This window comes from Astatotilapia calliptera, chromosome 10 (assembly GCF_964374335.1).
Source record: "Astatotilapia calliptera chromosome 10, fAstCal68.1, whole genome shotgun sequence".
Taxonomy (NCBI): domain Eukaryota; kingdom Metazoa; phylum Chordata; class Actinopteri; order Cichliformes; family Cichlidae; genus Astatotilapia; species Astatotilapia calliptera.
In genome coordinates, this window is record NC_137431.1 from 1,549,099 (window position 1) to 1,573,000 (window position 23,902).

Sequence of the window (23,902 nt, forward strand, 5' to 3'; positions counted from 1 at the left end):
TCCTCTGTGTGTCGGCTCGCAGGAACACCCCAGCTGATGCTGACAGCAGGCCCAAGCGTCCCTGTGGCCCCTCAGCAAGCGTATGGCTACGGCTACCAGGCGCCCGCAGGATACGGTCAACCAGCAGCTCAGCCAGGCTTCGGCTATGGCATGTAAAGACCCCAGCTCCTTATCTCCACTTACAGGGTGGAGCTTCCATCCATCCATCCCCCACAGTCCTTCACCACACCATTACCCTCTCGCTCTGCCTTCAACAGGGAGAGGAGAACAGCAACAAACTCGTCTTCATCTTTCTTTTGTTTTTAAACCTTTCTTTACCCCCCTTAAACTGCCATGAAGGACTCAGTTTTTGTTCTGTTGTCAAACGAAAGGTTTGAATCACAGATTTAATTTCCTCACATTCCGTATTGACTACATTAATTTTTCTTATGTTTATTTTATTTGAATGGGAAATGGTTTATGTACAATGGGAGGGTTGGTTTGTGGGAAGAGCTGGTCTTCTCCAAAACAAGAAAAAAAAAAAAAACCACACAAACACACAAAGGTCTGTTGTGAAGCATCTGGTTTGCACTCTGTAGTGAGAAGAAATAATGTAGAGCCTCTTCCTTTTGATGTGCGTGAGCAGCTTCTTCTTTCAGACTGTAAAATGCATTTAATTATTGTATATTCAGACACATGGCCGCTGCTTCCGTCCCCACAATCCTGAAACACTACGCTGTCCCATTAATGCCCCAAACTCAAACTTCAGGGCTGGTTTGATGAAGAAAATCCCAGAAGAGTATTTTACGTACAATTTGCAGGAAAGTTTGGTTCTTTCCAGCAAAGCCTATGCAGAAAAACATTTACTTCCAGATGACATGTCTATGTGCTTTACACACGGCTTTAATGTGGGACGATTCCACCTTAGGAGGGGCTGCAGACCTGTTTGTGCTCGACTAACAACCTGTTTGATTAGATTGAATGTTAAGTTGAACTCCTCTAAATCAGAAACAATATCACAACACTTGTGGGATTGTGAAGGTTTTTTTTCTTAAGGCTTGTGTGTGTGTATACAGGAAATCAATCATTAACTCTTTGAACTTATATTCTTATCTCATTACCTTAGATTTAAATTGTGCACTTAAGATACTTGATTGTGCATAATCAGGATCATAATGAATGAAACAGCGGTTTTGTTTTCCACTTAAAAAATAAAATAAAGGCTTCTTGTTTGTCAAGAAAAGTGTGACCGTGTCTTGCATGTGCTGTAACAAACTCACAGTTCTGATGGGGGTGATAACAGAGTGACATATATTTTTGTCTCTACTACAACAGTAACGATCAGTGATTGCTAAATCTGAAGTCCCAAACGTGATGCAGGTGCAGTACGAAACCTTTGTTGAAGAGAGGAAATGTGTAGGAACACGTTGCGCACGTTACTGGACGACCCTGAATGTTCTTCTGTTTGTTTTGAGACATTTCGTTTTCTGTGGCTGGCTAAGTGCTCGGTTTGTACTGCTATAAATGTTCAATATGCCACCCAGCTGCGAATATATTGTCATGTTTTGCCTCTAGGGGGTGCTATAGTAAAATAAAGCTCTATGCAAGTCATTTCAGCTATTATACACTAAAACCGGCACTGCTTAAAAAATACTAAGGGACCACTGCACCATCTAAAGGTCTGGCAGGCAGTCTCAGAGGTACATGCCTGTAGCTAACAGCAGTCAGGGTACCGCTGGCCAGCAAGTCTGGTCTGTTTGGCCATCCAAGGATAAACCTCTCCAGACCATCAATGACCTTCTGCCAAATGGTCATGTTGGATATTATTGCTGCTGGCGTAACCGTTCACCATGAGATCTTTGTTACAGGTGCTCAGTGTGAACCTGCAGTCATCTGTAAAGTGGAGGACCTGTTATCAGGTGAACGCCAGATGCACCGGGCTGTGAGGTCATCCCACGCTATGTCGGGATGTCATGCAATGAGTGTGTGTCCAGCAGTTCAGTCAGAAACATGCACAAGTAGGCTGCTGAAGGGGATTTTGTGGAGCTCTGCATTTACAGTGGGGCAAAAAAGTATTTAGTCAGCCACCGATTGTGCAAGTTCCCCCACTTAAAATGATGACAGAGGTCAGTAATTTGCACCAGAGGTACACTTCAACTGTGAGACACAGAATGTGAAAAACAAATCCATGAATCCACATGGTAGGATTTGTAAAGAATTTATTGGTAAATCTGGGTGGAAAATAAGTATTTGGTCACCTCAAACAAGGAAAATCTCTGGCTCTCACAGACCTGTAACGTCTTCTGTAAGAAGCTTTTCTGTCCCCCACTCGTTACCTGTATGAATGGCACCTGTTTGAACTCATCTGGTAAAGACCTATAGTAAACGTTTGACCTCTGTTATTGCCAACAAAGGTTATGTTACAAAGTATTGAGTTGTATTTTTGTTATTGACCAAATACTTATTTTCCACCCTGATTTACCAATAAATTCTTTACAAATCCTACCATGTGGATTCATGGATTTGTTTTTCACATTCTGTGTCTCACAGTTGAAGTGTACCTCTGGTGCAAATTACTGACCTCTGTCATCATTTTAGGTGGGGGAACTTGCACAATCGGTGGCTGACTAAATACTTTTTTGCCCCACTGTAACTGACCTTGATGTAGTGGGATGATAAAGTGTCACCTTCGTTTTTTACAGTGTAGAAACATTGCTTATGATTAAAACGTGAACGTCTTTTCCCGACCCGGAAAACACGAGGTCAAGCAAAGAATCGCGGTGCTCAGACAACATGACTGCACTCACGTTAGACTACCTAATGATGTGGCAGCAGATGTTACTGTGTTTCATAAAAGTGGGCAGGCAGACGCAAAACGTTATCAGGGCTGGAATTTTTAAATACGTAGCACAACAGTGAAACATTGGTTGTATTTACACACATGGCTCTGATCTGTAGCCTTAAACTCAGTTACATGAATGTATCCAATTGTCTTTGTCACTTTTCTAAACTCACATTTCAAGTGTTTCACACTGAAACGGCTTCATACGAAGCAGATTTTAATACAGCAGCGTTACGAACACTAATAGCGTGACATCTCCTTTCTAGTCAGCGCATCTTTCTTTACCTTCTAGAGAATTTGACCAGCTCATGACTGACGTGTAGACAAAAGCTTTTCTCATTTTAAACATGTTAAAAATAAGGTGATTTTCTGAACTGCTGTTCTGTAAAACCTCCACCTCTGCTTTGTAACTGTGGCTTTCATCAGCAGCACCCCATCAATTAGTTTTCTAGTTACAAATAAAAAAAATTAAAAAAAACCCAAAACATTATTTTATAGGAAAAAATAAATGCCATTGAGTCTCAGCACCATTGTGATGTTACATTCATTTAAGCTGCTCTGCTGCTTCAGTGCAACATCACAGTATGAGTTCCTACAAATCAATCTTCTCATTAGCAGTACATAATTTGGACAAAGGTTATTAAATCATCATATTTCTGAGCGTCCCGTTGATGTGAAGAACTGCTCCGTGTCACTGAGCTATCACAGTAAAAGTACAAATGTGTCATTACTGAACTAAGCCCTGCAATAAAACTCCTGGTAGCTCAGCTGAAAGCTGGATCTCTAGTAGAGCTTCAAGTCTCCAGTGACACTGTCGATCAGATCGGCCAGGCCCGGGCCGATGCCCAGCACGGTGCGTGAGCCCGGTGCGATCTGTGTCCTTCCTGCATCCTGGATCAAGCTAACGGGAAGTCCCACTTCCTTGGCGCGGCCTAGCAGGTCAATCAGGGTGTCCTCGTCAGGCGCCTTCACCACCACTTTGGGCTGGCCGCAGTATTCCCACTGTCTGAGCAGCTCAGGGTTCCTGCGTTGGACCTGCTTGTAAGCCGACACAGCAGCATGGGCACACTGGGCAGCAACTTTCCCTTTGCCCATCTTTAGGTCATTCCTGACCACCAGAATCATTTTGAACTCGCCTCCTTCTCCCATCACGCTTGCTTCTCCAGAGCCATTCCCTTTCAACAGACTTTTGGATGTTGCGCCAAAGCGGGCCCCAAGGCGCCAACCAAGAAGGAGCCCACAGCCAAGGCCAGCTGCTACACCCAAGACCAAGGGGCCATACGACAAGTCCATACTTTAAACCTGGAAAAATCAGAAACAGGTTAGGGCTACACACACACACACACACAGGAAATACACTGTAACTGCTCCAGAGGAGGTCTCTGAATAAATAAGTCTTCCCATTTTAACATAAAAAATGTCCATATTCAAATTTCCATTTTGCGCTGTAATTCGGGAACTTTGCTTCAAAGAGGTTCGAAGGCGGGTTTTTCTCACTGGTTCACGTGCTGTTCACGTGCTACACTCGCTGACTTTGAGCCTCCAGGTTACAAACACGTTTGAAAAGCAGGACTTCAGAATGACACGAACAGACGCACACGGTAGAAGAAAGGAGGAAACAGCAGGACCACACCGGTCACATTTCATACCTGTGCTCGGCAAGAAGCGTCTTCTGCCTCACTTCCCGTCGCTCTGTGATGACGTCACACAACAGCTGTTTCGTCTTTGTTAACGATGCTCCGAAGTTGCATGAAATGTACCAGCTTTATCCATCGTAATCTCTTTTAAACTATACACTGTACCTATTCAATCTCCTTGTTATATTTCATTTATTACTAATTTTTATTAAAATTATTATTTTAACTACCGTAACCAAACATTTTCCCAGGTATTTCTTATCTAGCCTGAAGTAAACTTGTGCTTTTTCTTTAATCAATAACCGAAAAAATTACGAAAACCAATTAAACAAAAACCAAACTGCGTGCATGTTCTTCAGAAACACATCTGCTGACGTCGTTAAGCCAACAGGAAGCGGTTTCGTTTGCACAGCTTTTGTTTGTTTTGTTTTTTTTTAATTTATTGAGCAATTGAAAATACAAACGCTCAAAGACGATGACAGTGATAACAATACAAATACAATGAGGAATTATGAATAATAGAAAAAAATACAATCTAAAAACAAAACAGAAAAGATTCATATGGCAGGCATTTAAATTTTGCGTAAAGGAGAGCAATGAAAAAATAAAATAAGATAAGTCAAAATAGCAGGAGACGGGCAATGCCCTGATAAATATTTTTGGCATATTTGCTCTTAGTCTTTTTAAGCAAAGAAAAAAAAAACTTTAAATCATTAATAAAACAAAGAAGGCGTCGAGTTCCTCGATTTAGCACAATGGATATGATATTTAGCCAACAGTATGATGATGTTAATAATGTCTGAGACACCCAAAGCTAGATGATCCATATAAGAAATAATATGACATAGTTCGAATGGTTCAGGATTCAAAGATTCAAAGTCTTTATTGTCACGTGTACTGAAGCATTTCTCTGTGCAATGAAATTCTTCCTCTGCTGTCCAAACACAAATGCCAGGTTAGGTTGAAGGAACAAGATAAATAAATAAGTACAAAAATAAGTAAGTGAAGACAAGTGAGGTATGCAGATGTCGATGGACGTACAAAGGAGCTTAATGTGCAGAATGAACTTAGGTGGTGGCAAAAATCCAATTTGTTATGTCATCACCAAAAACATTGTGATAGTTTGCACAGGTCTTTGATTCACTCACGCCACATAAATGAGGGAGGAAGCACACTATGAAACTCACCCATCTGAAGGGTGTGTCACAGATAATACTTTGTAAATATTTGATATTTTATTAAAGACTGAAATCACCAAATGTTCTCATGTGTTCCTCAGAAATAACGTCTTATTTCAGCTGAACTGAAGCAGCTATAAATGCTTCAGTCTAAAGCCTCGTTAGTTCAAATCAGTGTTGTGAAAGCTAGCATATTAATGGAACAAATACATGACCATATAAATATGGAAGAGTGTCCTAAAATGGTTTGAATGGTGGAGAGTTAGGATGTTATTAAGGAGAGAGGGTCTTCTTCTTTTTATAGTTGCTCCCATTATGGGCCACCATAGTAGATCCTTTGCCTCTATCTCACCCTACCCCTCCAACTGTCTTACACCAGCCCTCTGCATGTCCTCCTCTACCTCATCCATGAGCTTTCTCTGTGGTCTTCCTCTTTCTGCCTGCCTGGCAGCTCCATCTTCAACATCCTTTGCATCAAATAAATTTCCTTCCTGTTGTCGCCAAGTGGAATCCAGTGGTTTTCAGTGTTTGGAGTAACACTCGAGGGTCATCTTATTGTTGGGTTTTTTTGTTTTCTGTGTTCGCCGTATCATCGTAGGGTCTTTACATTACAATATAAATCGCCTGGAGGAAACAGTTTTGTGATGTGGTGCCATAAAATAAAACTGAACTGAACTGAACACGGCAGCACGGTGGTTAGCACTGTTGCAAAATTACAGACATTACTCAAAGTATGAAAGTGCCATTTAAAAATCATTCAAACATCAGAGAAAACACAGCCGGGGAGCCTCCTTGATCAGGATCTCAGTGCTGCGTGTCTCAACAGGCTCAGGTTCAACATACTTTTACAAAATAAATAAATGAAATCTTCAAAGTCTAAGTTTTCCAATTTTTTACTCTTTTATTTAACTTGAAAGCAACGACAGAGCGCTGCACGAAGAGAGCCACAGATGAGAGAGCCCCGTTACTGGCTGATGTTAATGCTACTGCGTTAGGTGGCGTGTAGACTCATATGAATTCCAGTTAGTTGTTAACAAACAGGATGGACGCTGTGTGCTGCACAGTCGGATTCCCGCAGGTTGGAGGCGGAGTGACGCAGACAGAGGCCACCAAAACGAGCACACCGAGGAGGAAGCCTCCTAACTTTACTCCCCACACGACCTTGACACAGTTACACCACCAACTAAGCACAAACACACAATACTCAAATCAGCAAAGCACAAGGGACCTGTTTTAGTGTGATGTGTGGTTAAGTACCTCATCTCTGTCTTTTCATTTTGTGCCCAAATGTTGTGATGTTGTATCTTATTTGTGGCATCTGTGCAAAGACAAAGGCACAAAATCAGCAGCTTGTGGCAATACGTGTTATGGTTGCGCAGGAATGTTCAGTGTCTCGTTATGAAATAGTCCCAGTCATGACCCACAGATATGAGATGTTAATTCATTACCGTTAAAATGTGAGTTTTATTGCAAAACTAAGGACTGTAAACCCCTCTGTTTGCAAACAGTCATTAAAGTGGACGCACTCAAACGCAAGGAAGCACTTCCCAAAGAGTGGAAGGCGAGGAAGAGCTAGCGGCGAAGCTGCTTTTAAATACATTTTCCATAAAGATGCTAAACAATGACGCTGTGCTATGTTTACCATAGTCTGTGTTTCTCCTGGACTCCTCTTGGAATCGCAGTGCAGCTCTGTGAAAGTGAAGAACGGACAGATGGGAGAAAAGTCAGTGTAATATAGAAACTGAGATCTGCTCATCAAAGACTGCAGCGTGCTGCAAGTAGTTTCAGTTCATGTCAGTTACTGGTTAAAGGTGTCACTGAGTAACGGAGACTTTTTTAAACCAGCATAAATGATCACGTTGCTTGCACAGGTTCATTTTCCTGCCTGGTATCCAGCTGCTTCTATAACTCTCGTTGCTCCTTTCTTAGATCCTGCAGACAAAAGATGAAACGTTTGAGCGCAGGCGGCAAACTTTATTCATATTTAAGTCTCTGACTGACTTTCCAATCAACTCGTCTCTGACAGCAAAAAGACTCGTAGCAGACGTGACATCCGAAAGATGATGAAGCTGTTCATACCTTCAGTGTTTCTTCATCCTTACTATGTAAGACTATCTCCTCCAGTTTGTGGTACAGGACACAGAAAATCTTTGCTACAGCTATCAATGTGCTATTTGGTCAAAGAAGCAATTTGAAACAAAATTACCTTCAGTTTCTGCATAGCTGACCTCATTTTCTGACCTTTCCCTCTGAGATAATACAGCTGAAAGAGGAGCAGAGCATGACTGTTTCTGACTTAGCTGGAAATTCTTTCAGCTTTTACACGACTCCAGCCGTTAGAGACAAAATGTGGTGTTACAACAAGTATACTTGGAGACCCAGACGTCGCCTCAGCAGGCAGATGTTCATTTTTCTGTCTCAGCCGCTGATTCTCTGCCTCCAATCAGTGATTTGCTTTTGACATCAATGAAATCTGCGACGTTTAACAGTGGCCAGCTGGTCACAGGGTTGTGAGCAGGCCTGAACTCTAAGGTGAAACAGCGTCTGTCCCGATGTCTTTTGGCTGAAGTCAAAAAAGGACACACTTGTGCATGCCTCTCACCATTTCTCTTATTAATGTTTTTTCATATTCCTGCTTCCAGAGTTTTCTCTTTATTTCCACCTGTTGCTGTGACCTGGATTCACAGTCAATCATCGACGATGTCATCATAGCGGTGACATAACTTATTTTGAAATGTTCCACAGAGGAGTGACGTGCACAGCGTTATTCCAGTTTGTGAGACTACAGCCCATGAACAGTGCGTATATAAAAGTCCCTTCTTTGCCATTAAGTCTAGTTTAGCTGCTAAGGTTTAATATAACAAGCTCTTTTTTTATCTTTGTTATCTTCTCTCCAGGTATCGGCCCGTCCTCCAGCAGAGCTCCTTCTCCTCTCTGCAGTTGCTTACAGCATTGGAAAGTCTTCTCCTGATCGCTTCCACTTCACTACACACACACACCAGGACACGAGCTGTTATACCAACAGGTGCCATATACTGTCAAACAAGTGCAAATATTTGCGCCCTGTTTTAGCACTCACATGCTTTCCTGCTTCTCTCCATCACTCCTGAAGAGCTCCTGCATCATCCTGCTGAATCTCCAGGTATCAGCTTTTTTAAACATGCTGGAGGTTTAACAGGTTAAAATGTAGTTTAACAAACAAACATGTCTCTGCTTTCCCACGGAGAGCTAATCAAACCGGTACATCCCACTTTCTAAGTGACATTAACTGCCGCACAGGGAATACAGACATAACATAATCCTGGGACTTCCCCAGTAAGCCCAGTGAGGTTTTTAAACTTCAAGGTAACACTGCCCCCTATTGAACAAAACAGCTAGTTTCTGTTACAAGCAGCTGTACATGATCTGACAGTAATCAGATTACATCCTGTCCACTTGCCCACATCACTGAAATCAGACTGCAAGCTGAGACGTGACAGCGTTGTGTTATGAAGGATTGTGTAACTATAAGCCTTTCATCCAGCTCGTTTGATGAGTACTAAGGAGCACAGTATTACAGGTTGATATTTTGCTTGTATTTCCCATCAGACCTTTGTAAAACAGACAATATTTCATCTCGAAGATTGTGATTTAAACACAAAGACAAATGAAGAACACAAATATGTTCCATATTAGGAAACAAAGATCGGAGGTCTACGTGTACAAATGAAATCTCCAAATACATTTCTGTGGAAAAACTTTTCATTTGAAACTATTATAATGTTTTTGTGCGTCTTTAAAATATGAACTAAATGACCTCTGACATGACTATAACTGAACTCAGAGCTACCACGTCCAGGCAGAGGCTGTACTTTGTCATTTTAACATCACATGTCGTGCGGTCGGGTGGTAAATGACACCTGCTCTGCAATCTTCCCATCATTCCGCTTTCTTAACAAGATCCCAGGAGACAGTAAACCCGGACTGTGTTCGAGCCCTCGCAGAAACACCTTCCACCTGTGGGAGAAGAGTGGACAACTTCTTCTTTTAACTCTGGCAAATGAGATGAGACAGGAACTCAGACACGCCAGCGGACAGCTGAGGGCTCTACTAATGACCTGAAAACTGCAATGTCCTTAGTTTTGGAGTTGTTTTTTTCTAATTTGACACGATGCCGTTCATGCATCCTCAATGTGAAACCTGCAGAGGACTGAGACGTGTTAGAAGTGCGCTCCAGGAAAGTGATCCACTTATTTATAGAGTCTTAATTAGACTGCCTCTCTGGAGGTTTGACCAGGCAAAAGATGAAATCTCTCCCTCTTTCTGTGTTTGTGTGTCCCCCCCAAGAAACCCAGCATCACTGCTCTATCCCTCACTGGCCCCCTTCATCACCACACCCTGCACTCGAGTTATGATGCAATTCGTGGGGACGCGTGCTCTTGCCCTACATTGCTACTGGGGCTCCACCGCAGGGTTTGTTTTCTACAAGCTCAGAGCTGATTGCAGACGAGACTCCAGCTGAACGGTGAGTTTCCTCTCTGTGCATCATGCATTTCTACAACAGACTTTGGTGTCATATTTAAGGCCTTTGTTTTTGTTTTGCACTCAGTCCATAACCCGTCTCCAGTGTGCAGCTCTCATTTGTGTCTAACAAAAGTGTGAATCGATTACGCCGTATTGGATTTCTCATCTGGAAGTGTGTGCGCTCTGTCTTGGATTTCTCATTGTCCCTCGCAGTTACTCAACAGGTCTGAGTTGTTTTGGTAGAAGCGATTGCGCAATCAGGCGCTGGAGCAGCGCTGTGCTATGAGCCTCACATAAGCAGAAGTGTCGTTATGAAACTGTTTACTGGGTGCTGGCTGTGACGCACAGTTTGCAGTTTAACTCCTGAACAAAATAGCTGTTCTGCAGAATAAAGCACACATCTGTGGCAGCAAAAGTTCATGTTTTGCACAAACAGACCGGTTTGGCACAGATTTCTATTGTCGGGATTGTTCACAGGATATGATGAATAGCATGGTTCTTGGACAAGGCTCTGTTTTCTCATGTGCAAACGAGCAAATGATTTGTTGCAGCATTGAGTGAGTGCTTCTAATGAGCACATGTCCTGAAGGTTTGAAATCTGCCACTGAGTCTATGTGCAGTTCTTTATGTATAAGAAGGACATCGTTTTTTGGTGTGCAACATCTCAGTAGCACAAAATAGCCTGCCAACTATTCACAGCTGCCAGTGTGAGCCGTTTCAGCGATCAGGAAGCGTGTTTCCAATGCTGAACATACGTTTGTGTTCAGGTCCTTGAACCTTCAGCAAGCACTGAGTGGAAGTCTCACAAACTATGTACTTCACATTCATCTGGGAAGCATGTGCTGTGCAGTTTTATTTTTGCAGATTTTAAACAGCCAGAGGTGCACAGCTAGGGCACAGAAAGAGGGATTAAGCTCTGAGAGTATGTGTGTGTCTGCAAGAGGAACTGGCAATTCCAGCAGATGGTGAGCTGCACACCTCAGTGTCAGAGTCCCCATCTTGATGCTCACTGATTCCTGAGAGACACGAGGCTCTGTAGTGACACACTTACATGCTTGCAGGCACGAGCACGGAGGTGCGTGGATCTCCTGTGAACAAACGAAGGGAGGAAGCATGAAGCACAACACCGTCTTACACCGTTAAATCTATTATTTAAACATATTGAAACCTCTCAAAAGTTGTCTGCACAGAAAAATGAACAAGATTTGCATGCGCTCCCAGTATCAGCGCTAATTAAGGTACTTATTAGGTCATGCACAGGCCTGACTGGGTTACTGGCGCTCTGCAGCTGTTTACCCCGTGTGCAAGTGTGTATGGAGACATGCTTGAGAGTGGAAAATATTCGGGGGTTCTCCGTGTTATTGAAAGCGACACTGTGTTTGTTTGGGACCAGTAGCGCTTTCAGATCTGGCGAGCAGATCAGCATGCGCGACGCTGCGCTCAATGCCCGTCTCTTGTCTCAGCAGGACGCCTTCCAGATGAATGAGATGGCAAAGTGTGGGGCCGAAGGTGAACTGCTTCAGAGGCGACTGGGTGTAAAGGAGCAGCAAAATGGGGAGCTGGGAGGTAAAGTCTAAAAATGCTTAATGACACTATAAGTGAACCAGTATATAAATGGTTCTCCTGCGCGCCCACATTTGTTTGTGTGTGTTCTTGAATGATAGAAGACTCGGGGCTCCCTGCGGATGGCGGGAGACAGACGGACTCGGATGAGCGCGAAGCCCTCGTGTTATGGAAGAAACCTCTGCTCACGCTTCACTACTTCACTCTGGAACTGCTGATCACCCTGAAAGGCTGGACGTGGAGGTGAGACTGCACTGTCTCTGATCTGTTCCTGCCTGTGGCTTCATGAGCGAGTGCTCAGTCAATAAGAGCTTTAACATTAATGATACAGTGGGGCAAAAAAGTATTTAGTCAGCCACCGATTGTGCAAGTTCCCCCACCTAAAATGATGACAGAGGTCAGTAATTTGCACCAGAGGTACACTTCAACTGTGAGAGACAGAATGTGGAAAAAAAATCCATGAATCCACATGGTAGGATTTGTAAAGAATTTATTGGTAAATCAGGGTGGAAAATAAGTATTTGGTCAATAACAAAAATACAACTCAATACTTTGTAACATAACCTTTGTTGGCAATAACAGAGGTCAAACGTTTACTATAGGTCTTTACCAGGTTTGCACACACAGTAGCTGGTATTTTGGCCCATTCCTCCATGCAGATCTTCTCGAGAGCAGTGATGTTTTGGGGCTGTCGCCGAGCAACACGGACTTTCAACTCCCGCCACAGATTTTCTATGGGGTTGAGGTCTGGAGACTGGCTAGGCCACTCCAGGACTTTCAAATGCTTCTTACGGAGCCACTCCTTTGTTGCCCGGGCGGTGTGTTTTGGATCATTGTCATGTTGGAAGACCCAGCCTCGTTTCATCTTCAAAGTTCTCACTGATGGAAGGAGGTTTTGGCTCAAAATCTCACGATACATGGCCCCATTCATTCTGTCCTTAACACGGATCAGTCGTCCTGTCCCCTTGGCAGAAAAACAGCCCCATAGCATGATGTTTCCACCCCCATGCTTCACAGTAGGTATGGTGTTCTTGGGATGCAACTCAGTATTCTTCTTCCTCCAAACACGACGAGTTGAGTTTATACCAAAAAGTTCTACTTTGGTTTCATCTGACCACATGACATTCTCCCAATCCTCTGCTGTATCATCCATGTGCTCTCTGGCAAACTTCAGACGGGCCTGGACATGCACTGGCTTCAGCAGCGGAACACGTCTGGCACTGCGGGATTTGATTCCCTGCCGTTGTAGTGTGTTACTGATGGTGACCTTTGTTACTTTGGTCCCAGCTCTCTGCAGGTCATTCACCAGGTCCCCCCGTGTGGTTCTGGGATCTTTGCTCACCGTTCTCATGATCATTTTGACCCCACGGGATGAGATCTTGCGTGGAGCCCCAGATCGCGGGAGATTATCAGTGGTCTTGTATGTCTTCCATTTTCTGATGATTGCTCCCACAGTTGATTTTTTCACACCAAGCTGCTTGCCTATTGTAGATTCACTCTTCCCAGTCTGGTGCAGGTCTACAATACTTTTCCTGGTGTCCTTCGAAAGCTCTTTGGTCTTGGCCATGGCGGCGTTTGGAGTCTGACTGTTTGAGGCTGTGGACAGGTGTCTTTTATACAGATGATGAGTTCAAACAGGTGCCATTCATACAGGTAACGAGTGGGGGACAGAAAAGCTTCTTACAGAAGACGTTACAGGTCTGTGAGAGCCAGAGATTTTCCTTGTTTGAGGTGACCAAATACTTATTTTCCACCCTGATTTACAAATAAATTCTTTACAAATCCTACCATGTGGATTCATGGATTTTTTTTTCACATTCTGTCTCTCACAGTTGAAGTGTACCTCTGGTGCAAATTACTGACCTCTGTCATCATTTTAAATGGGGGAACTTGCACAATCGGTGGCTGACTAAATACTTTTTTGCCCCACTGTAATGTTAAAACAGGCAACGTGGTAACATTAGACTTTTGGTGAATTAGTAAGATACAATGCACAAACCGTTTCAGTATAGCTTCTTTGCATCTGCTCAGCTGTTAATGATGAATAAAAGGAAAAACTTGAAACATTTATGTCCTGTGAGTTTGTTTCACTGGGAAATCAGCACATAGATTTGTCCTATTTAAGCAGTAGTTTTTTCAGTATTATTTATAGTGACAGTTGCTGCTTTCATTGCACAAAAAGAGGAAGAGGCAGCACTATGCAGTCCTCACTTACACAAGAAGGATATAAACACCACCAGATCAGATGTAACGTTGATTGTCTCAGTTAACTGTTGTTCTATCTTCAGTCTTCAGCACAGTGCAACAAAAACACCACAGGATCTGTTTACATGTGTATATATTTTCACTTTGCACTCCTCTTCCTTTCTACCAAGAAAGTCTTTCCGCCACACACACTGGCATGATCCCACCAACAAAGCAACAACATCAGCTCAGACTCCGTCAGAATTTGTCTTGACAGCATGTTCCCTGTGGTGGAAAACGTGTCTTTGTACACCTAATAACAAAGAACCCAGAAGAAGGTCAGAGTGTACTCTCAGGGGGGCCTTTGCGGTTAAGCGTGTCAGGACAACGTGTTTATTTTCTAAAACTACAAGAGGATGTGGTGAGCCGCAAGCACCACGAGCAGCGCTGTGACTGAGAGAAGCTGCTACTCCCCAGCACACATGCAAACACATTAGGGCTTTAGTGCACTCGCATGCAGAGAGGTTTATCCTGGATGTTGTTAAAAGCGGTTTGTAATTTACAACATGTGGGAGTCCTCAAGGCAACAGACTGTCCTGTCTTGTGGCTATGCACTTGTTGTTCTTAATATGTAGGTAGCTTGTGAAACAATGCAGGATTAGGATAGGGGAGGGCATGTGGTGAGAAATCATTACGGTCAAATGAATGGAAATTCTGGTCTTAATAAAAACACATTTGCAGTGTTTTTTTCTATTCTTGGATGTGTGTGATTTCAAAGACGGGATATCCTCGATACTGTCATGGCACACACATAAGCCCCACCCACCTACGGTTTAAACTTCAAGGCAAATTAAATCATGCAAAGATACTCTAACACAGCCCAAGAGTAAAACCTGGACTAAATCCTAATCTCATCGTTAGATGTCACCAAATTGCAGATCACTGAATTCTGTTTTTTACCAGGTGTACGACAAACGATCACTGTTCGTCTGCAGTAAGTGTAGGCTGTCAGTTCACTGTTTACCTCAACTGTCAGTATGTTGTTTACTGTGAAGGAGGCTTTAAACTTTGTCAAATGAATCGTGTGCCGGTGGATTACTTACTTCTGACTGATGTGATCTGGAGTTGAGGTGTTGCAGCTATTCTGAGCTTTTCAGTAAATGCTGCTGTTAGCTTCGCGTTAGCTGCTGTTAGTCTCAATTAGCTGCTCTTTGAAGTGGGTGTAACACAGTTGGACATTAACTAGCCTAATGTTAGCTTGTGACCAGCTGTTGTTGTTTAGCCAGCTCACTGTCAGAGCCTTGAGTTAAAGAGATGAGGCTGGAGGTGAGTCGGAAAATGAGGGAGAAGAAAAACATAAGAAAAAGAGATGTGAAAATATACATGCACACATGTTAAATGGCTATAAATGTAGCCGGTCTTTAGTAACATACGTAAAACAGCGACATCCATCTCCGACCGCTGTATTGAAGTTGGAGAGGTATGGCTTCCACAAACAGGCAGCTGCCCCTAGGTATTTTTAATGGATTAATTCTGAGTTTATTAGAATGCTTCCAGTTCTATTCTATTCTATTTCTATTAGCTAACCTCTAATTAGCTACAAGAGCCAGTTTTCCATGTCAGTGCTAATGTGGTGTGCTCCAGTACCTGAAATAAGTGAGTGAAGCCGACAGCACATGGAGACAACTGTTTGCTCTGACCTTCTCACTGGGGGCTAATTTCATGCTACTCTGACTTTTCCTTTAATCAACCCTAATTATTTGCACCTGGGACCAGCGCGCATGCGCTTCTGTTCACTCCGTGTCAGTTTGGGCAGTAAATATGTGAAAGAAACGGTTTTAACAAACGCACAGACTGTAATGTGTCAGCTAGCCAACCTTTTCTACAGATGTGCACGTCCTGGTCACTGGGCAAACAAACAAGGTTAGCTTAGCATCAACCATAAATCTGATGATAGCATAGTTAGCTTCTGTCGTTTAGTTTTTTCATAAAACGTTTAATTCTAACATTCAAAATAAACACGTGAGCATTATCTTTTTACGGTGAGTGTACGTGATCGTCTGTACAATAACTTATTTTTCAAAGTCTATAAATGTCTTTGCGACTGTCGCGAGAGTTTCTGCTTTGGATTCATTCTGCTCTGTATTAAGTTGCTCGAATACTTTCTCCCCTCCACACATGCAGTGTTGCCAACTCCTCAGTAAGGAAAATCGCTATTGGTTGTCCTAAAAGTCTCTAGAAGGCGCCAAATGACGTCATCGCCTAATTTGCATAATTGGTCATGCTAATGTAACTGTAACCTACGCTGTTTTAGAGAGAAATAACATCGTGGAAGAGACAAAGTGAGTAAAAACGTCCTAAATGCATTTAGAATTTATTTAGAACTACGAATTTAATTTCTTTTAGCAATTATTGTTTTTTAATGTCACAATTCCAACTCTGCTCCTTTATCCAGGCCTGGACCGGCAAAAGTGACCCGAAATAGGCGCTCTGGTGGAGTTACTGTGTGTGTGTGTTTATAAGTAGTTTTAAACCTTGTGATCCACAAAACAGCACAACAGTAAAAGAACTGACTGCGTTACAGTCAGTGCGGAGCAGCGGCTTCGCTCATGCGCGATTCATTTGCCGTTTGGACGCACAGGTGTGAACGTCTCCTGCCCGGACAGCAGCTGAGGAGGACTGTCCTCCGCCCGTGAGCGCTTTGGCACGGGTGAGGTGCCCACAGCAGCACCGCTGCTTGGTGAGAGTAAGAGCGATCCGCGTTTTCACGTCAAAAAGTCGTCATAAATAAGTCTCCAATAACACCAGAAAAAGTCACCAGATTTGTCGCTAGTCGCTTTTTAGAAAAAAAGTCGCTAAGGGGTCTGAAAACTCGCTAAATATAGCGACAAAGTCGCTAAGTTGGCAACACTGCACACATGTTAACGAGGTGACAGTAACGGCACTTATGGCCGAGCACGTGCTTTTATAGGCTGCATATTACTCGGATGTGTTCACCATCTGGAAGCACGGCCTCTATGGGTGAAGACCTGCGGTGATTTGATTAGCTTCCAACAGATGTCTCTCTTGTCCAAAGTTGAAATCCTTTCCTTTCACTAAACGTGCTTGTTGACGATCCCTCTGGCGTCAAACTTTCCCTATTAAACATTGTCTTTCTGCTTTGTTTTCCACCAACTTCCGTCTCAAGTTTGTCTACCTTCACTCGCTGCTTCTTCACCCAGGCTCTGGCAGCAGAGACAGACTGTGTTTGGCCTGCTGACCCTGCTGACCCTCCTCTCCATTGCCTATCGTATTGAAGGAGCACACACCCAGGTGACTAAAACTCTGCACATATTGCATTTCTTGGCGTATCCTAACTATTCATATGCAAGGAGGTTATTAACGTAGTTGGTCCTGTGGCAGTCACTTTTTTGATGATTATATTTCCTCACCTTTAGCCCACCGCAGCACTGAATGCAACATGTATATTTGCTGCAGGGTTGTCCTGCCCGTGCATCCACATCAGCTGTAGAGTGCCTGAAATCTGTGGTTTCATCTGACAGTAGTATGTTGTTGTCTGACAGCTGATATTTGCATAAACGTGCTTGGTTGTATCTGCCAGTTTCTCATAAATATGCTTCTAAATGCCCAGATGCAGCATGCCGTGCTGTACAATCCCCCAGAGACGGCTCACATTTTTGCTGTTTTTAACGCCCCCTGGAATACGGGGGAAGAAAATCAGCGTTATTTACAGTCATGGAGTTGTGTAATCACTTCTCAGTAACTACACGTAACAATCTCCCTTGGCTGGCACTGCTTCCCCGAATCCTGCCAGTAAAGCCAGAGAGCGTATGTGCTGTTGTTGTGTTCCTGGGTTTCCTGGGAAATGGAGTCACTGGTCAGAGCCCCCACCCCACCTTCTCCCCCCTTCCCGTAATCTACACACTCCATGCTTCCCCCTGAAAACAACCTGCCCGGGCTTCCAGGAGGCGGTGTAAACAGCAGCGATAGATGGAGTGATAGTGGGGGATGAACAGAGAAGGAGAGATCTTGGCTTTCTTCTGTTTGCTTGTTGTGTAAGAGCTGGCTGCCACCAGGAAAGAATAATGGTGCTCTGTGCTGAACACTCCTACCCTACAGCTCTGTCCTTTAAACTCAACAACCTCAGGTTTCTCCCTCACTCTCCTTCCTCTCCCTCTTTCTTTCTCCCAGCCTTTAGAGGACCCTCTGTTTCACACACTCTCACCTCCTCTCACTCTGTCCCTTCCTTGCTCGCACTGTGCACACCCCCTCCCTCCCCTTCCCCTTTTCTTGTTTTCTTCACACTCTGTGCATGTGTCTCTGCCATGTGGTTGACCGTCCCTCTCTCTGGCCTCTGCAGTATGTGTGCTACATGGAGAAGAAGACGCTGTGGTGTGCCTACTGGGTCGGTCTGGGCATCCTCTCCTCTGTGGGTCTTGGCACTGGCTTGCACACTTTCCTCCTTTATCTGGTAAGACGGCATTTTGTGTGAGTGTTCACTCTTTCACGCTGCAGTTATTCACTTGTCTGTGCATGCCTGTGACAGGGCTCAGAGCCGCTGGATGATGGTGGTGCTGTGACGCAGGTATTAAAAAAGCTGGTTTTGATGCTGCTGTCAAGTAGTTGTTTTTAATAAGAGCACTGATAAAGAGATTTTGGCGTGAGTGTGCTAATGTGTGTTTGCGTGCGTCTGCGTTTCACAGTGAATAGGCGCTTTGGTAGCCACGCTGTTTTGACAGGCAGTCCAGGAACAATCGCACTCAGTGACCCCTCTGACTGAGTGCACATGAGGATAAAAACACTCTCCCTCCCCCGATCTGAGCTCTTTCTCTTTCCTTTCTCCCCACTTTCCTGCTCCCTACCGTGCCGCTCACTCTCACTTTCACTCCCTCTTCTTACTTTCTTCTTTGTGCCTCTCCTCGCCGCACACTCCCCGTTTTCTCTTCATCTCTCTTTTTAATCTAGTGCCAGGCGTGTTGGCTTTTGCGTCTCTAGCGCTGACGAGCGCAGGGTCCCCAAACATCTGCTTGTTTGACTACTCTCAGTCCATCTGTCATCAAGGAGTCCACCGTCACACTCTTGTGCCCTGACCCAGTGGAGCTGAACTGGAAACTTTGAAGTGCGTGTCCTCCATGCTGCTGTTTTTAAAAGCCAACTCTGGTGCTCTGAAATGTAATTTGAGAGGCGTTCCTCTGGTTTCTTTTAGTCCAATAGCGGTCCGGCTCACTTTCTTTGCCAGTAAGATGTCACCATCTAGTGAGCGTGGTCGTTACTGCAGGCGGTGGTGTCACCGGGTTCATGACAGAACTTGATGATCCTTGCTGGAGCGGCTCGTGCGCATTTTTATAGAGATTTGACTCATACTGTTGCTCGAGAGCTGATACTGTGATTTTTAACCAAAGAATTTCATGACTTAAAAAACAAATGTACAGAATTTCCAATAAAAATAGTTTGAACAGAATTACTTTTAAGCATTTAGTGTTTCACTGTAGGAAGGAAGTGCTGCTTACTGACAAACCTGCAATTTGTGATATGACTCCAACACTGACAAAAAACATCGTGATCAGGCAAGAATATTCAAACCAATGCAAACAGGGATTTGCCAACAGATTACTTATTTCACGTCGCATTTGTGTCATTGGCTCCTATCCAAATTTAAATTGGTGTTGGCCAATCCAAAAAGTACAAAAGTGGCCTTGGAGAATTATAATTATGCGTCTTCTTTTCTGTAGAAGCGCTGCTAAATGAGCCGCGTCGATTACTCTGTGATTTTCTAGATTTCTGGGTCCTGAAAAAATATTTTTGACAAGTGGTAAGTGAGCACTGGAGAAAGCTAGCAGGCTTCTTGTTCTGTTTTTAGGAACTGGGTCAGTGATAGTAAGTGGGTCAAGTGCAAAGCACTCGCTAAGATGCCTCCACAAACTTTTAAGTCCAACACATGCTGCGTGACCTTTCTGGGCCTAGTTTCCATTGTGTTTATAAGCAGGAATGACAATTTGAAAAGGCAGAACTGGAGTTCATGTGAGCTCTCAGTGTTGATCACTACCAACAACATTTGGGAAAGACGCCACCGCTTGTAACGGAGGTGCTTCCTGTGACGAGCTGATAGATCAACGATTTTATGAAAGGATATTGATGGATATTAAACGTAGCCTTATTTAAAGAAAAACAATGACAAATATGTATTCAGCTTGTAAAAAGTGTGATGTTTACTCGAGTGGTGCTCTGACACATTTAAATTGTTGTCTAAAAAGACGAAATCAAGGATGATGCCACTTAAGGAATTTTAGACATTTTTAGATCTTTTCTGTCCTTTTATAGATTAAAATGATTCAGTAATTAAATCGTTGTTAGATGCAGATGATAAAAGTAATTGTATGCCAGCAGCTCTGCCTGAGAGCTGAGGTTATTTTAGTTCAAATTTAAATCTAAACATTAAAATTCAAATTTTTTTACAAACAATACTTTCCTGCTGTTTCAAAACAGCGCTGGGGGAACTACGGTGTGACTTTGTTTTTATTAAGTGTCAGTAGGTGGTGCAAGCGGCCTTAACATGTCTGTAATGCAGGAAAAGTCACACACATTCAGAATAGAGTTGTAATTTTGTATCCAGTTTTGCGGTTGTAAAAAAACATATTGTAAAACATTGTAGCTTCCTCACATATTCACATGAATGATGAGAAGTGTAATGTTAATGTAAAAAACGGTCTCTATAAAGAATAAACTGGACACTGATCTATTTATTTACTTAACAAATGTTTAACGGTGTCGTGTATATGAGCAGCCAGCGGGTAAAAATCACAGGACTGTAAAAGGTGCATCTTTATGTGAATTTGTAGAAAAATGTGCCTCCTTCAAAGTTTAAATGCCACCGAGGTCCCTTTCAGCACTGCTTTCATGTGACCCCACACATGACACTGTGGTTTCTATAACTTTTCTTTTTTACAAGTATTTCTCCTGCAGTAACTGTTACATTTTCCCATCAGCCACAGTGTTTACTCTGATGTAGGAAGTCGAAGAGGCAAGCTTTCGGTTGATATGCCGGTCCTATACTGCTAATAGATTAGCTGGAAATAAAACACCACATCATATATTATTAGGCTACTTCCTTCGAAATTGGCGAGAGGCAGTCAACATTGTGAAAACAGCACGGAGGCTCCAGCAGGGGGGGGTACTGAGCCTGTATAGGCAAACCAACCCAGTCAATGAAACCAGAACAGAAGTGGCAGCTCCTCTGTTCTCTGACATGGCCAATTGCTACCCCGTGTCTCCACTCTGTTTGCATCCTGCTGAGACTGTGGGAGATCATTGTGCGTGGTTCAGCACTGGTTAATGGAGAAAGATAAAAAGCTGCAACTCAGCCGTAGAAAAGGGGGAAAGGCACACTTGGCACATCATCAAGTGTACTTTATCCAGCTGCTCTGAGAAAGGAGGTCGTGGGTGGGTGCTCACAATGCAGACTATGAAAGCGGCCGCAAAGGCGTTACAAAAATGCACGTGTGTGTACACTTTAAGTCCTGCACCTGTGCACACGTCCACCGAAACGACTGTGGCGATCGCTGTGACGAGCGGGACCAGCTTTCGTCCCGGCTCACTTTTTAAAGTTATGAGTGACGAGTCTTGTCACTGCTGTGTGAGTTCTCACTGAGACGGGGTTCACATAGAAAGCTGGGGAACGTCGTAAATACTTTAGAAGAGAGCTCATCTGAGTCATCCACCATTAAATTACCTTCAGTAATGACTGTTGCCATTAAGTCATTATGGGCAGCATGAAAATGATTGCGCTCGATGTTAAGTCAACAGAAACAATGAATTAAAGTCATTATAATCGAAGCACATTTCTGTTTTCATAATAACAACTCGGGTCGTCTTTTTTTTGCAGCTTCTGTCTTTACTTTGTGACTGAGAGGTGCAAACACGTGCACACATTTGAGCAGTTAGGAGGAGAAACGAGTCGACAACAAAAAATACATGTTTGTATACAACTTATCATTTGTTTTCCAAACAATGTGAATAAATAAAACCAGCGGATCGTCTAAATAAATGAACATTGTGTAGTTTTCTATATTGAGATTCTTCTAGGATTGCTAAATTATAGGTTGCACAGGAGGTTTGTGCAGAATATACAGAGTTTCCCCAGCAACCCTCCTAAAATTAAGTTTTGTCTGTGGGCAATTACCAGGAGCAAAGCTTTAATTAGTGCCAACTATCACTGAGTGCTGAGCAGGTCTGCGAGCGTGGCTTCCACACACTGGCCCGAGTTGTCGTCGCTGCCACTGTCGCACAGTTTTATGGATCAGCTGCTGTTGTATAGTTAAGTGCGGTCCGCTAATAAAGCCAGTGTACTGAGCTAATAACTGGGTCGTGTGTTCCTGAGATACCGTAGCGCTCACTCTCCTGGCCACTGTGGAGCTGGTGCATGATGCGAGTCCTGCTGTCATCCAGCAAACAATAGGAAACCTTCACCTTCACCTAGACAGAAACCTGGGTGCTTTGTTTGAGCTGTGATTCACGCTGCTCGGCAGTCGGACCTGGTCTAAATTTTCCACTGCTTGTTTTTTTTTTTCCCGTGTGTGTGTGTGTGTGTGTGTGTGTGTGTGTGTGTGTGTGTGTGTGTGTGTGTGTGTGTGAAGCTGTTTGAGAGCTGATTAGCTGAGGGAGCTCCTGGGACAGCTGTAAAGGTAACCTTCTAATTCGTGGGGTTTAATTTGTATGTAAAAGTTGCCATGAAAGAAGTTGCTTGGCTCTACCCACACATGTTCAAACATGACCGGCACATTATTTCTCTGTTCGCCAAAGAGACGACTGATACGTTGCATACTCATGAACCAGAACATGGGTGACACATCAGGATCGAGTTCAGTTTCTTGAAAAGGTGCTGTTGACTCACTGCTGCTCTGAAGTAATGGATCTTTCCCTTTAATTGCAACGCCTCTTAAATTCAGTTTAAAGCCATTCATTTTTAACTACATCTCGATAGTGTGTACACTGCAGCTGTTACAGAAATGACTGAAACTGGAATATAACTGCAAACAAGACTTTTACTTCCTGTGGGGAAAAAACGGGAAAAATTTGTGAGAAGTACGCAGCACAATTGCTTTCATTCATGACTTTTAAGTAATTCGTTTCCTTCATTAGTTTGGAGACATAAATATGCCCAAACATCTTGTGACTTACTCATCTTCACCAAAGTTTTTCAAAAATGAATACCAGAGAGGGGTGGGTGGGTGGGTGTGTGTGTGTGTGTGTGTGTGTGTGTGGTATTTCTAATGGCTTCTCTGTCCTAACTGTCTCACCTCAGCTATCTAAAGCATGCGTCTCTCTGTGTCTTAGAGGCCCCAGGAGTCCTGGTAATACTAAGTACAACAACTATTCGTTCTGAAACGCACACACACGCACCCACACACAGTCGCACCCACACACAGCCACAGGAAGCAAACCCTGGGCCAAAGTGGGCTTAGTGTGTAGCCAGTCTGGAATGGCACCAACAAACCCCAGAACAAGCCAAACCTGACCAGACCAAACCAGAGCTCTGCTGGCAGACTGGTTGTTGAGCTTTTTTCAAGCATAGTTTTGTTATGAAATTCTTTCATAAAGGTCACTCGGTGCTTTTCATTCGTGCACCCTCAGGTGGATCTGTTGGGCCGGCGCTCACTCGTACTCCATGTTCTGCAGATAAGGACTCTCTCTGGGTACCAGGAGTCTGTCTTCCTGCGTTAGTGATATTTGTACATCGTGCTTTAATTATAAATGACAATGAAAGATACATTTTAGTTGGTGTTGGTGTGGAGAGTAACCTTCAGTAATAGTAATAAATCACACAGCAATAGTTCATTCATGTAGCTGTAAAAAGCATGGTAATATGTTAAGTAATCCAAAGTGTTCAGAATAGTTACTCTCACTGAATAACGTAACAGAATACGTTACAAAATACATTTTGGGGCATGTAATCTGTAATCTGTAGTGGAATACATTTTAAAGTAACCTTCCCAACACTGGATTATATAAACAAATAA

At 43.4% G+C, this 23,902-nt stretch overlaps 3 protein-coding genes and 1 long non-coding RNA gene across 9 annotated transcripts in view; 2 read left to right on the forward strand and 2 right to left on the reverse strand.

Annotated features, from left to right (window-relative positions):
* cltca (clathrin, heavy chain a (Hc)) overlaps positions 1 to 1,222 on the forward strand; it is a 34,451-nt gene extending 33,229 nt beyond the window's left edge. Inside the window, exon 30 of the mRNA XM_026181103.2 lies at positions 23 to 1,222. Coding sequence (XP_026036888.2) covers positions 23 to 156 — 134 coding nt within the window. The 3' untranslated portion in view covers positions 157 to 1,222. The remainder of the gene's footprint in view (positions 1 to 22) is intronic.
* A 1,635-nt stretch (positions 1,223 to 2,857) lies between these two features.
* On the reverse strand, positions 2,858 to 4,624 carry ptrh2 (peptidyl-tRNA hydrolase 2). Of its 2 annotated transcripts, none has more exons than XM_026181993.2 (2): positions 4,471 to 4,624; positions 2,858 to 4,123 (listed from the first exon to the last, which is right to left on the reverse strand). In XM_026181993.2, exon 2 carries the CDS (start codon positions 4,112 to 4,114, stop codon positions 3,605 to 3,607), a length of 510 nt encoding a protein of 169 aa, XP_026037778.1. In that variant the 5' UTR covers positions 4,115 to 4,123; positions 4,471 to 4,624; the 3' UTR covers positions 2,858 to 3,604. The 2 variants fall into 2 exon arrangements, with proteins under 2 accessions (XP_026037778.1, XP_026037779.1); XM_026181994.2 differs by having other exon boundaries at positions 4,319 to 4,487.
* A 4,931-nt stretch (positions 4,625 to 9,555) lies between these two features.
* Positions 9,556 to 23,902, forward strand: part of LOC113030764 (vacuole membrane protein 1) — a 50,217-nt gene continuing 35,870 nt past the window's right edge. The window contains exons 1-5 of one of the 5 annotated variants that reach the window (XM_026182457.2): positions 9,556 to 10,140; positions 11,606 to 11,705; positions 11,804 to 11,945; positions 17,108 to 17,198; positions 18,247 to 18,357. In XM_026182457.2, coding sequence (XP_026038242.1) covers positions 11,618 to 11,705; positions 11,804 to 11,945; positions 17,108 to 17,198; positions 18,247 to 18,357 — 432 coding nt within the window. In that variant the 5' untranslated portion in view covers positions 9,556 to 10,140; positions 11,606 to 11,617. Of the gene's footprint in view, positions 10,141 to 11,605; positions 11,706 to 11,803; positions 11,946 to 15,759; positions 15,810 to 17,107; positions 17,199 to 18,246; positions 18,358 to 23,902 lie in introns of those variants that run through there. The other 4 variants (XM_026182454.2, XM_026182455.2, XM_080306955.1 and 1 more) reach the window with 4 other exon arrangements.
* On the reverse strand, positions 14,024 to 17,303 carry LOC145431336 (uncharacterized). Its single transcript, XR_013911628.1, has 2 exons — positions 15,320 to 17,303; positions 14,024 to 15,206 (listed from the first exon to the last, which is right to left on the reverse strand). It is a non-coding gene; the product is annotated as an uncharacterized LOC145431336 (long non-coding RNA).

Coding starts and splice junctions, on each gene's coding strand:
- ptrh2 (XM_026181993.2), bottom strand. CDS start 4,114: ATGGACTTGTCGTATGGCCCCTTGGTCTTGGGTGTAGCAGCTGGCCTT.